This window comes from Stegostoma tigrinum, chromosome 18 (assembly GCF_030684315.1).
Source record: "Stegostoma tigrinum isolate sSteTig4 chromosome 18, sSteTig4.hap1, whole genome shotgun sequence".
NCBI lineage: Eukaryota > Metazoa > Chordata > Chondrichthyes > Orectolobiformes > Stegostomatidae > Stegostoma > Stegostoma tigrinum.
The window spans coordinates 42,322,420-42,336,196 of record NC_081371.1 but is presented as its reverse complement, the minus strand read 5'-3'; the positions used below and the strand labels follow the sequence as shown (position 1 = coordinate 42,336,196).

Genomic DNA, 13,777 nt, shown 5'->3' with positions numbered 1-13,777 from the left:
AAAGGAATACAAAACCTTTGCAAACTTCGTTCAGGAGCAGAGCGCACGCCTAGATGTTCAGGCGAAACGTATGATAATTATCGATGTCTATTACCTAAGGATGTCAGGATAATTTCTTTAATATTTGATCGGGCAACAGAGTTAATAAGTTACAAAAAAAGAAGATAAATGCAAAATACTGCGGATACTGGAAATCTGAAACAAGCTTAGAAAGTGCTGGAGAAACTCAGCAGGTCTGTCAGAGAATCAGAGTTAATGCTTCTCGTCCGGTGTGAGTCTTTAGAAAAGTCTGGTGCTCTAAGGAAGCATCAGACTGGACTCGTGCCTTTACTGTTTCTCTCTTCATAGATGGTGCCAGATCTGCTGATTTTCTTCAGCAATTTCTTTGTTCTAATATAATACAGTACCCAGCTAATTCAGCTTCATCATTAAACATATTGATTGGGACAGATATTTATCTTCTGTCGCCGGACCCGAAACGTTAACTCTGATTTCTCCCCACAGATGCTGCCAGACTTGTTGACTTTTTCCAGCGATTTGTTTCCGTTTCTAATTTACAGCATCCGTAGTTATTTCAGTTTTATTTATCACCTTAGCCGTTAATTTATACGAATAGATGCAGTTTTAGTTTCGCTGGTATTATTGATTAGCAAAACCAGGGCTGCTAATGTGACCGACTTAATTTAAATCGTCAACGCCTTATCTTTCTCCATTCTTTCGAATTGTACAGGGTGTTGAAGTAATGTGATTGTTCACAATCCACGCACGAAGTTTGAAAATGCAAATACATTCATCATGGAGTAATTCCACGAGGTACATTAAAATGGAATCAGCTACAGTATTAATTGTGTAGCACCGAGATTTGGAGGAAATTTAGACATTTGCAAGACACACTTGCCATACTGACTCTGAGATCAGCATCAGGTTAAACGGGGTATGTTTGGTGTTTCGGACATGGAGACGCAATTGTGATTTGTTACAAGCGTATATTTTAAATACCTCTTCAGTGAATTTGTTTCTCAAAACATAAAACGAATGCGTTTTAACCAGTTTCCAGAAATTCACATTTTATGTGAGTTTCTGGAATGTGAGAAGCCTCACATTTTATCTTGGAATTCTCCAGCATCTGCAGTTCCCATTATCTCCAGAAACTCAGTCGTTTTTTTCCCCCATCTAACGGTTTATGTGCATTTAGTAAGTCTTAAATAAAATAAATTTTTGTTTTGCATCCCTCATTCCTTCTTCACTTCTGCTGAAAGCGCCACTACGTACTTGTTTATATCGGGTTCGTCGACTGTGTTTATTTTAACTTCGACTTCTTCATAAAGCTTCGTGGCCGTGTATATCAAACTAAAGGGTGGGGGGATGCCTTTGTAAAGGAATTGCTGACGCCAAGTTCATTTGCAAATCTTGAAATGAGAATTACATTCGACCTGTATGTTGGATTTTGTTTTGTAGCAGGCAAACTTTCACTCCCACTTATTCTTTTCCCTGTCATGAACCATATTTTTCGAAACAGGCATTAATTGAACACATCGTTGGCATTTTATTCGGGGTTTCTGAGATGCTGCGCTATCCACTCACGTTATATCTCTAGTTTCGTAGCAATCAATGCAGGAACCGGTATCTACAAAGGCATTAGGCGTAACGGTTTCTTCGTTTGATGAATTTCTGTCAGGAATTGTTTTCTCTAAACAGTTTCATGGCTAAAAGTAAAGTTTGCGCTAGCTCTGAAATTAATGTGAATTTTTAAAAAAAAGTGACACGCACGGGTTAACTTTTCACATATGATGGTTTGACAACACAGACTTAGCAGATTTAATCAACAATCCTTTGGCAATAGAAACGTAAACAGTTTAAAGCAATGAAAAGGGCGATAGTGTGAGAGCAGCTTGAGGTGGCCCGAATCGGAATACGAACTTGAGGGGCAAGTTTGGAACCGTTTTGACTCATTCATACTGAACATGACATTTAGACTACCCCGAGGGTTCCAACGCATCGCTCGGTAATTTATTTTTAACATGTCTCTGACAATCCCTAACCACCTATATATTTAAACCGCGCCGATGTAATGAAGGTGTCAACGGATCCTAAATCATTTGGGAGATTTATAGAACAAGTGGGCTCTTACTGTACCATTCTCGTTGCCGTTTACTGATCAATGTTAGAGTCTTTGATTGTAGACCATTTACAAAAATTTAAAAATCAGATACAAATTCAGGCGTTCTCCTCTCCTCAACCCCCCAACCCCACAACTTTTTTTTGGCGGGGGGGGGGGGGGGCGGTGGTAGGGCGTGTTTGGTATGGGAGATCGATTTTATTTTTAAGAGCTGCTTTTCCCCTTTGTTACAGATTGAGATTGCCCTCTCACCCCAGATTTCTGTACCCAGCTTCTTTTCTGCATCAGTCGGAAAGAAAATCAAGGACAGGATGAAACAACAGTTCATTGCATGCGACGCAGCAATCGAATTTTGAATTTGTATAATCGAGTTTGGAAGTGGTATTCACTTACGAGAGCCCAAGAGATGTAGACGAGCAAACGCATCGGAGGACCAGTAGTCAGACGAGAGGGGAATCGGTACATAGCAGCAAAGAAATTAAAGTGTTGACAGGAATTTGTTTGGGAGATTTACTTAGAAAATGCGTTTAATTCACTGATGGCTTATTCACATTATTCACAAACGTAAACAGAATGGTGTCCCGTGTTATAAGATATATACCGTATTGCCTTCAGTTTTGGCCTTGAATGAGCATAACTGGAACGAGGTGTGGAAAATAACCCTGGCGGAATATACCATGCTGCTTTCGTTTGACATTGCGCCTTGCTGCGGAGTTACAGCGTCACGCTTACTCACTCTTGTCACAAGCACTTACATGTCGGCGCGCCCGTTTGCAACTGCGCATCAATTTGAGGCAAAAACAACGCAACTTAGAGGTTAATGAAAATATAGCCCAGAGGTCAAGCTCTGATTCTGTGCTAAAACGGAAAGTGCAAGCACTCCCCCGCTGCACGGGCTAACACAAAGATAACACTCAAAATTATTTTAAAAATGCACAATCGGTCAGTTCGTGCGTGTCGAGCGAAAATTGAAGTTTTACTATGTTAGGTGTGGAGTCTTAAGGTGATGTCGCATGTAGAGATTTGTCACAAGTGCGTTATCACTCGTGCTCAAACAGAAGCTACACAAAATAGCACTCAAGTGGTCCATTAAAATACGCTAGAAAATTTGTAACTTCAGATTTATTTTCAAGAACGCAATGATCCTGTCCACACAAATAAACGCGTGCAGATCTCTCCACGTTGTAAAGTGTGAGGGACAGTTAGATTTGGGATTATTTATTTTGGGCTGAAACCAGTATCTAGGAAACTTTTATGCTTATTTTCCATTTCTTATTCCAGATTCAGGTGCATCACTGACATCATTTCTGCCCCAGTGCACAATGCAGGGCCTGTCCTCCCGTACATGGTAAAGCTTTGTTTTAAAATCTTTGATTATGAAAAGAAAGTAACACTTCATTATTGATCTTTACTCCACCACCAATTGAGTAGTTTCTTCTTATATTTGTGCTGTCCAAATGTAAATGTCCACAAGGCACTTGAATCCGTGTCAACTTAAAACATTCCGAATTCATTCACATTCCGGGGCGGGAAGTTTAAAAATGCTTATCTACGAGGAAGATTATAGTAACCACAGCTAAAGGCTGTTTGTTTTGTACAATTTACGAAATCAAGGTCATACTGATGTCATTTTCTGTTCTTGGGCTATTTGGTTATACACACAGCATTGTGTACGAGCTGTTTGAGAACGGCGATGGATTTCAACCGAACATTCAAGGTTCTTTTTTCCAGACAAAATACTCAATTCGGGTACTGTTAACTCCCGTAAAATAATACGTGCATCAATAAGGTGCGTTTATATAAACCACAAGCATGCATTGAAATGATTGAACAGAATTGCTTTTTCCAATGCAGATTGAGAAAAAAAAACCCTGCAAGCTTTGTTTCAGGTGTATCACCCTGTTAAATTATAAACTCATCATATTACTGCATATAGGTTGAGGACACAGCACTGGTACCGGCACAGGAATTCGTTTATGTCATGTGTGAAGGACTTTTGAATTCACTGTCATGGAACAGTTATGGATCTTTGCGACTGATAAGCTATGGGGAGTGACGTCTTTTTTAATGATACCCCTCCTTAAATTATTTGAAAAAAAAGTGTTGTACGTTTTAAACATTCGATATCCCATACTGACGAGATTTCAGGATGGACTCTGTCAACAGAATTTGCTCATTGTTACGAGCCTACTGCATAAAGAATTACTCAGTTTTATGTAGTTGTGTGTTGCTTTCATATACTTTTATTATATTTGTGAAAATCACCAGCAGAGTCAGCAATTTTACAGTAATCAATTGAGTCTAAAGGAAAGGAGAGAGAACACTTAAGTCACTGATGCAATTTATATCGCAAACCATTATTTTCAACAGGTCAGTCAAACAATTTTCCTACAAGTAAAATGGCCACATTAATACACGGGATTTAAAATTCTAAGTAACAAAAGAAAAATGTTGAGATTTTTAAATTTTAATGACACGGACTTTGCATTACGAGCACGTCTATGACCTTTTACTGTCTCTGCCTTAAGGCAGAAAATGGTTACAACGTTTTTCCTCGTCTTTTGCCACTTCCCCACCCTGTGCTGAGCCGTACTTGGTTGTTTCGGAAAGATATGCGCTCTTGCTTCAAAGGTTTGGCACCGGATTTCAATGATACAGAGGCTTCTATGTTTAAGATTAAAAACATAGACGTATTACATTAATGAATAAAACTCCATAAACCATTATAATATGTAAAATATAGTGTTCCGAATTATGGATACAATTATCCAGAATCTAACACAAACAAAAAAAATGCCTCGCACATTTAACTCGTTATCTTATAATTATAGTGATCAATTTTAAGAATGCATATAGTACTATAGATATATATCTCACAACTTAAAGTATTTTAGCATTTTAACTCATGGCATGGTGCCCAAATAAGGGGTCTTTGTTTGTGTGCTTAACTTCATATTTTTATTTTACATAGAAATAAGATAATCAGCTGCGCAAACTAGGCAAGGCATTGGTGACATGATGTCAGATTTTATCGATACCTTTGCTACACACATTGTAATTATACTATTTAGAAAGACATTCAGAAAATTCATTGTGCTCCTTCCAGGTTCTTCATTTATATAACATAAACTGATCAACTGGCATCACATCATTAGGCCAGAAGAACATTTCTTTTACTTCAAAAGGGGCCATTTTGAGAAATCTTCATGTTTTAAAAATCTTCGAATCTTAGTACACTGACTTGAAAAGTTACTTAACATTTCTCTTGAATTATGTTAGTTGTACCTATTAAAAACACTGACATACATAATATATCAAACAATCCAAATTATAATAATACACACTATTTGAAACTGTCAGAGCAATGAGCACCATTCTTTGAAATTCATAAGCTAGCAAATAAAACATGTTCCAAATTTGCTATGGATTTAAGAAAATAAAAGCCAAAACTAATTTGTCAGGACCAAGGAAAGAGTCAAATGAAACAATGCAGCAACTTAAAAATCAGAGTATTGTATTGGCGCTGCCTATTTAATATAGAGACGGAGATGGCCTGTGCTCTTCTCCCTGTGTAGTATCTTTGTCATGCAAGACCTTCAGGAAAATCCCTCTCAGAAGGGCAGCTTTCTTCTAAAATAGGTCGCTTGCTATTTCCTGTCATGCCTTAGCTTTTTTTCTGTGTCCGTGGAATGACCTCTTCAAACATTTACAGCTGCCTTTTCCAGTATACTTCAGGAAAAGAAAAAGTATCAAACTTATATTTTACTCCACATATGAGTTTAAAGTAGGCCTCACAATACCTTGTAGATTAAGATGATTGCAGCATTTGTACTGATAAAATCTGTCCACTAAGTAAAGATTTTTATTCTTGCTCCCACCAATTGCTTTTGATGTCCCATTGGGGAAAATATACATTTAATCATGCAAACCGCCCCCAACCAAATTTTATGGTTTTAGCTAGTCATAGGTAATGGGGTAGGGAGTTTGCTTTGGTCACTTATAAGTAGTAACATCCAGATTTCCTTTGAGCATACTCAGCAAAGTAGTTTAAATGTCATGAACATAATTATTATGCAACTAAAAAATTTCAATTCCAGAATTAACAAAAACCTTAACTTTTAATTCCAATATCTTCCGCTGTGCATTAGTTTTAACAAGTTCATAAATTCATTTAAAATAACTTACACAGTTACTAAATCATGGAAAATATTTGTCAGTTTTTAAATATTTAATAACTATTGAAATATTTAATTTATTTTCTTTTCATTCGTTCAATCTTACAACACTATAAAGGTACAGCTCAATGCCACCAATGTGTTATCTCCCGTCATTTAGTTCTACTATTTATACTTCATTCTTTTTCAAAGCACAAGGATGCATGACTGCTGAATGAGGCAACCAAGATTTTTTTCTTTAGCCTATTATCCATAGCTTAACCTTAACCACAATCTTCATTTGCATAACTTTAAAATAAGAATACGTTTTAATGGCCTACACTGAAGTATTATCCAATGAAAACAGAAATTAAAAAGTCCATGCATGGAAATTTCTAATCAACAGTGGACAGGTCCAAAACATAAATCCAAATGGTAACAGAACATTCATCTACTTGCTGAGAAGAATGGAATATAAAGAAATAGAAGTTATACTCCAGATATATCAAAACTGGGAAGACTATATTTGGAGTATTGCATTCAGTTCTGAACAACGCATCTCACAAGGAATGGATTGGTCTTTGAGGGAATGCAGTGCAATTTACCAGAATTATACCAGGACTAAAGCAGTTGCACAGACTGGGCATGTGAGCATTAGGTGCTAATACAATTGACATGAGCAACCTGATGGTAGGATTTGTGAGGTAGATCAATGATTTCCTTCAGTGGTTGCAACATAGAATGGTGGAACATAGAACAAGGGCATTCAATCCATTTTATCTGTGCTCTGGTAGATCTATCTAATTAATCCCAGCCCACTGATCTCTCTCCATATTTTGTATATGTTTGAATTCAAGTATTCATTCAATTCTCTTGTTAACATTATGATTGAATCTGCTTCCACCACCCTGTTAGGTAGTGCATTGCAGATCATAAGAACTCAAAGTATTCAAAAAACATTCACTCATGTTCCACAGGTTCTTTTGACAATTCGCTTAAGGCTAAATCTGCTGGTTACTGATCATTACACTATTAGAAACAGTTTCTCTTTATTTACGTTATCAGAAACATTTTTTATTTTGAACGACTCTATCAAAAGGCCCTTTAATCTTCTCTGCTCTAAGGAGGGAAAACCCAGCTTCTCTTGTGTCTCTACTTGGCTGAATTGGTTCTCATCCAGTAAATCAATGCTGCATCTCTCCTTGAAATTTTCCCCAAGTATGCCCAGAATTGAACACACTACTCCAGCTGAGGCCTAACCTGAGTTTTATAAAAGGTTTGCATAATTTCCTTGCTCTGTGGCTAATTTCTCTATTAACAAAGTTGAGGATTGCATTTTTATTTGAAACAGCATTCTCAACTTGTCCTGCACTGTCAAGGACTTAAATATCTCCCCAGTGTTTCTGTTCCTGCATCATCATTAGAATTGCACAACATAGTTCATATTGCTTCACTTAAATCTTCTTAACCAAAACAGATAACTTCATACTTCACAAGGCCAAATATCACATGCCACATCAGTCAATTTTACCAGTAGATCCAAGTCCCTCTGAATCTGATTCTATCTTCCCCATTGTTCACTATATTTCTAAGTTATGCTATGTATGAGTCGTGAGCTTTGAAATCATGCTCACATTCTAGTTATTAGTAGATTTCAAAATAAACAAACATCCTAATACTGGTCCCCAGTGGAACACTAACGTATAATTTTCTCTAAATTTTGCTTTCTGTCCCTCAATCAATTCTGGTTTTTCTGCTGTCCATATTCCGTCAATCCACGATCTTTAATTGTGATTACAAATTGATTGCAGCGTGCCAAAGTCCAACCTGACATCAACTACAAAACCCTCATTAATGCTCATCATTATTTTTACAAAAATTACCATTATGGTGACATTATCTAGCAGTTTTTTAAGGATCATTTGTGCATAATATTAAAAGTGCCAAAGCAAGTTGCTGCTTCTGAAAGCTGTGGGACTTCTGCCAGCTGAGTTCAAAATAGCTCAGTTTCAGGAAGGTCCTCAAGTAAATTTTAGATCCATATTTGCACAAGCAAAGGGGCTAATGCTTGTTTGGGCATGAGCCCCAAATGCCTCTTTGGATTCTTTCCCAACATTCAAGGCAATGCTTTTCCAGCACAGAATGTGCATGGGTGGCCATCCTGCCACACTGGAAATTTAGTTGGCTTGACAACAGTTGCTTTCTTGACCAATTTGTTAAACTTAACCCCTCACTTTGACGATTCAGATTGTACTGGTCTTTGGAAAGGTAGAAGTGATAGCACAGTTCAACAGTGAGAAACAGAATTCGGATAAAATGGCAATGCAAATAACACCCAATGTAAACCAGGTTTAATGGGAACTGATCTGTTAGGAGTCACAAATCAGCAATGGAATCAAATAAGATACTACAGTTTGGTATGTTTTAGATTATCAGTTCTTTCTTGGTTTGGACTAGTATAAAGTACTACAAACTTCTGCATTGAAAAATGCAAAAAAATGCCTAAGTACAGTTCTTTAAAGAATAGATTTCTTAAAATTTTGTGCTGTACCTCTGTTACAGAGCTGTGTTCTAATCTTGCCTATTTCTTACATACCAGGAACAGTGTCCAGAAGTTGCAAATGAGGTTCATTTAAGGACATGAAGGAAAAGTTCCGTATTCAGTCAGAATGCAAAGTTAAAATGGCTATTCTCATCACAAACAATGGAAATGGGTACAATCTTGGATAAACTCCAGAATATGCAGGGCATCAAGTAAGATTGAACCAATTAACTTGGAAGAAACTAATTTTCGAAGAACTGTCTCCATTTTCTATAATGAACTGCATGAGTCTATGTAATGTACTTCCACCTTCTACCTTATAGACAATACAAAGGGCACAGGTTTCTGAAATTTTGTGAAACAGTAATATATCACAGCAGCTACACTATAGCCATAATTTATGCTGTACTAATCATTAGAAGATAAGGTGTAACAAATTACTTTCCAAAACATAATGAAATGTTATAATTTAAATATCTGGACCATCTCAGCAAATGAAGTTTAAAAAAAAGGCAATTTCAAAGAATGCAGATTGCTGACTTACTTGTAGAGCTTGATGAGGGCCAGTGACTATTATTAAATTCATCACTTGGTTGATTTATAGTACTACCACTGGATACGGAGACAATGTCTAAATCGGAGCATTCTCTACCTACATGATTTGCCTGAGGCAACAAAGCAAAAGTAAATTATTTGTTTTTCACACAAATCATTGTACATATTTTTGAAGTAAAAACTGTTGAAAATCTATGAATAACTGTTTACAACTATTTACTTACTGTGAGTTGAGAGGGAGACAATTATGCAATATTTATTTTTGCCTAATTGTAGCTTATTTCACAAGTTTCTCCAATGACCAGAGGACATTTTTTTATTCTAATGTTCCAAAAGTTAAGTTTTGAATAGATCGTAAATAGAAACCTCCTAGCACATTTAATGCAAATCTTTCTTGCTATATCAAACTTTACAAAGACACCAGCAGAATCCAGATTATGTAGAATTTTTTAAAAATCACTATGCACACTTAGTACATTTTTAGAAGCAAATTGAACTACAGATTAGCATTGAAATTATGTACTGTTATTTTAGTGTTAAAGCACATCTATATAGAACTCTGCATACACTAAACTGGTTTAGAGCTGGAGGCAAGTTTTTACCATGAGTTGAACCCGGCCACCATTCAGTACATCTGCATCCAGCTCTGGCAGGAAGTGATGACTGGAAAATAAAAAGAGAAGCAAGTGCAACAACGAAAAAAAATCAATGTGCTGTTTTAAATGTAAGCTTACCGAACTGCACAATTTTGTATAGCTAACTTGGAAATGACACAGTATTGAAATAAACTCAAATTTATATAGAATGCTGATCATACAGAATCCATTTATTAAGATGTTGTACTAATTTGTGCAACAGTAGTGCCATATTCTGTCTGTAACAAAGCAATCAACATCTTAGCATAACAATGGAAAGTTACTGTAATCTTCAGAAAAGTCAGTCAGAAGTTTGAGAAGTATCATACTTCTGTAGCAATACTACTTGTTCTTTTTGTTTCAATAGATCACAAAGACCAATTTAATGATGTTGGCAAATTGGTGGCAACACCGACTTAGACTATTTGCATACAATTGCCAGGGCCAGACAGGGAAGCCTCCGTGAACTCTCAAAGAAAGGGCTTGATTTCTGGAGGGTCCCTATATTAATCTAAAGATGCTGGAGAAGGATGGGTCCCACCAGGCCGCAGTATTCATCTACTGAATTGTTCATAGGGCATAGCTCTGATCTGCCACTTTAGGGTCTCAATTGGCCTCTGTGCAGGAAGGACGTCCTCAACCCTCCCTGACCCGCACTTAATCGTAGTAAGTTGGGAACGTGATGAGGTCTCTAGACTACATCTTTCCACCTCAGATACAAACCCCCTTCATGTTCCAACCTGCCCATGGGTGCACATTAAATTGAATCCAAATCTTGGAAGAACACAAAGTATTAAATTCAATGCACTATGAATATAAATCCTATATAAAAGTCTAAAAGGGTTAAAACAAGAAGTCTCACATTGTGTTACTGAACTGCATTACTAAAAATACTTACTTTAACTGAAATTGTAAAAGTTATTGAGAAGTATCAATTGATTAAGTAGCATGATGAGATTATAGATTATGTTTGTCATTAATATTCCCACATTTGTCAAATAATCTTCACATTCAACAGCTTAATGAGCGAACTTTCAAACAGGCACATTGACTGTATTAATGCAGATCAAAAGCAAGAACATGCAATATTTTATGATGGACAAATACCTTCTATTTCTCTACACAGATTGTGGTATGTACACTCATGAACCATAAAAGCATTGTTCGATTATTGTCTGTCTTGATGCTAATATATTTCAGGTGTTACATTTATTTTTCCAAGTCCTTGGTAAATTAGTCCTTTAAGTTCTTTTAGAGTTCAATAAGCTCGAAAGAAGCTTGCTGTTGCTGATTGAAGATATATTTGTAGAAAATAAACTTGAAATTGTGTTAATACTGCAAACATAAGGACAAAATAGGAACCTCCCACCAGAATTCTAGTTCAATATTACATGATTTTAAAGCAAACACTTTAAAAAGCTGGCACCCTAAATAAATGATCTATTATTCTATTTGGTGAAAATTCAACAAGGTTTCTATTAAACTGGCAGTTTAACATACTTTCACATAATGCATGACTACCATTTGATGTGAACTGTTGGGATAAATAAATATAAGACAACAATAACACACACAATAACAAAATGCATACGATTGCTCCCAAGAAGCCTAAGGGGTGCCAAAGACATCTTATACAGCGTGTCTAATGGCATTTCAGGACAAGTTATGGCAAGCATTCAGAAGCAGGAAATTGAAAGAAAAAGACATTCTGAATTCTAGCTTTAGGTTAAAAATCAGTACAAGAAGGATACAGTTTGGCTACTTATTTACCTCCCCTACCAAGAATGCTGGTCTGACATAGTTATACCACATTCCACTCGCAACTCAAGCTCCCACTAACACCTCCTCAGCCACCACCCACACACCCCTTCTCCTCCTATCCTTATAGCTCAGAACCTTTTTTTTTAAAACTCAGAATTACAGTGTGTGTAAGTTAAATTGAAGTTATCTGGATAGACATTCAGAACATACAATGAAGACCAATCTTGAAAATTCAGGTTAAAAATAGTCTGGAGTTGAATGAATTTTTTATTGTTTATTCGTTAATGGGATGAGGATGCCGCTGGCTGGGCAGCATTTATTGACCATCCCTAATTGGCCAGAGTCAACCAAGTTGCTTTGGGTCTGGAGTCACATGTAGGCCAGACCAGGTAAGGATGGCAGTTTCCTTCCCTAAAGGGCATTAGTGAACCAGATAGGATTTTCCTGACAATTGACAATGGATTCATGGTCATCATTAGACTCTTAATTCCAGGTATATTTTATTGAATTCAAATTCAAACATCTGACGTGGCAGGATTTCAACCATCCCTAGAAATTTATCTGGGTCTCTGGATAAACCGTCCAGCAATAATACTACTAGGCCATTGCCTCCCCTTAAATACAATAGCAAGAATGCAATAGAACGGAAGTAAATGACTTTTAAGTTATCCTCAAGTATGTGGAGTGGTATTCCAATCATTTAAATCACCCCAAGCCGCACCTCCATCTCCTACCTACTGGCCTCATCCCGCCTCCTTGACCTGTCAGTCTTCCCTGGACTGACCTATCCCCTCCCTACCTCCCCACCTATCTTCTTTTCTCTCCATCTTCGGTCCGCCTCCCCCTCTCTCCCTATTTATTCCAGAACCCTCCCCCATCCCTCTCTCTGATGAAGGGTCTAGGACCGAAACGTCAGCTTTTGTGCTCCCGAGATGCTGCTGGGTCTGCTGTGTTCATCCAGCCTCACATTTCATTATTTAAATCTCTCGCACCTTTCTTAATGAATCCAGTTTGTCCCTTTTCAGAAGTGAGGTAAAGCATAGACTTTCATTTGAATTAGTTTTGATCTAGACTAGTGAAGCAATTACATGCACAAAAATTAAGATTATAGTCATCTGCAAATCAAAATAAAATCAAACTTAACAAACAAGTCTTTCACATGCTTGTGTGACATTATCTTACGATTTTAGCACAAATTAACACTTCCACTGGAACACTAAAAGGAATATCAAGCAAAAATTCTGAACACATCCACAAACATGGCTAGCTGGTATTTCTGAGTTCATGCATTTTCTTCAGATTCATTCTTAGGATGTGTACATTGCTAGCAAAGATGACAATTACTAACCACACAGGCTGCCTTATGAACTCTTTGGTGGACCTTCTTCTTGAACCACCAATGGCTTTGATTGAGTGGCCTTCTGGGATATTTCAGACAAGTTCAATTCATTCTTAATTATTTACGTACATAAATGGTAGGTGGGCTGCTGATTTTGGCAAAACCTACCTGCCACATTATTGGATGTGTTTAGGGGCAGATGGGAATTTGGTGGGCTGAGCACCCTCCTCATTCTACATGTTGCTCATCCCACAATATGTAATACCACGCTTAAGTTCTTATTCTATTCACCAGACAAAGTTGTGTGCAGAACATCTATCATTTTAAGGCCACAGATTCTAACCATTATAAATAATATTCTTGAGGCAGTGAGTGACCACCTTATTATATGCATATCCTTATGCAATGTTTCAGCACATTTTTCAGTTGATTCAATATTAATTACAATAGATGCTTGTAGATTCCTTGCTTCTTTCAAAATTCAGAATAACTAACAAGAAATGACTTACCCAATGATAGCTCCACATTAAAACTACTGTTGGTCACTACTCATCTTTTAAATTTTATCTTGGAATGTGGGAATCACTGACTAGGCCAATATTTAATGTCCATCCCTAATTACTCAGGGCAGTTAAGAGCTAATCACGTTGCTGTGGGTCTGAAGCACACGTA

General features: G+C 37.0%; 1 protein-coding gene across 2 annotated transcripts in view; it reads right to left on the bottom strand.

Annotated features, from left to right (window-relative positions):
• Positions 1–4,365: 4,365 nt before the first annotated feature.
• Positions 4,366–13,777, bottom strand: part of lrriq1 (leucine-rich repeats and IQ motif containing 1) — a 220,694-nt gene continuing 211,282 nt past the window's right edge. For both annotated transcript variants that reach the window (XM_059652467.1, XM_059652466.1), the window contains 3 exons: positions 9,973–10,033; positions 9,360–9,480; positions 4,366–4,783 (listed from right to left, as the gene is read on the bottom strand). In XM_059652467.1, the coding sequence (XP_059508450.1) occupies positions 4,659–4,783; positions 9,360–9,480; positions 9,973–10,033 (307 nt within the window). In that variant the 3' untranslated portion in view covers positions 4,366–4,658. The remainder of the gene's footprint in view (positions 4,784–9,359; positions 9,481–9,972; positions 10,034–13,777) is intronic.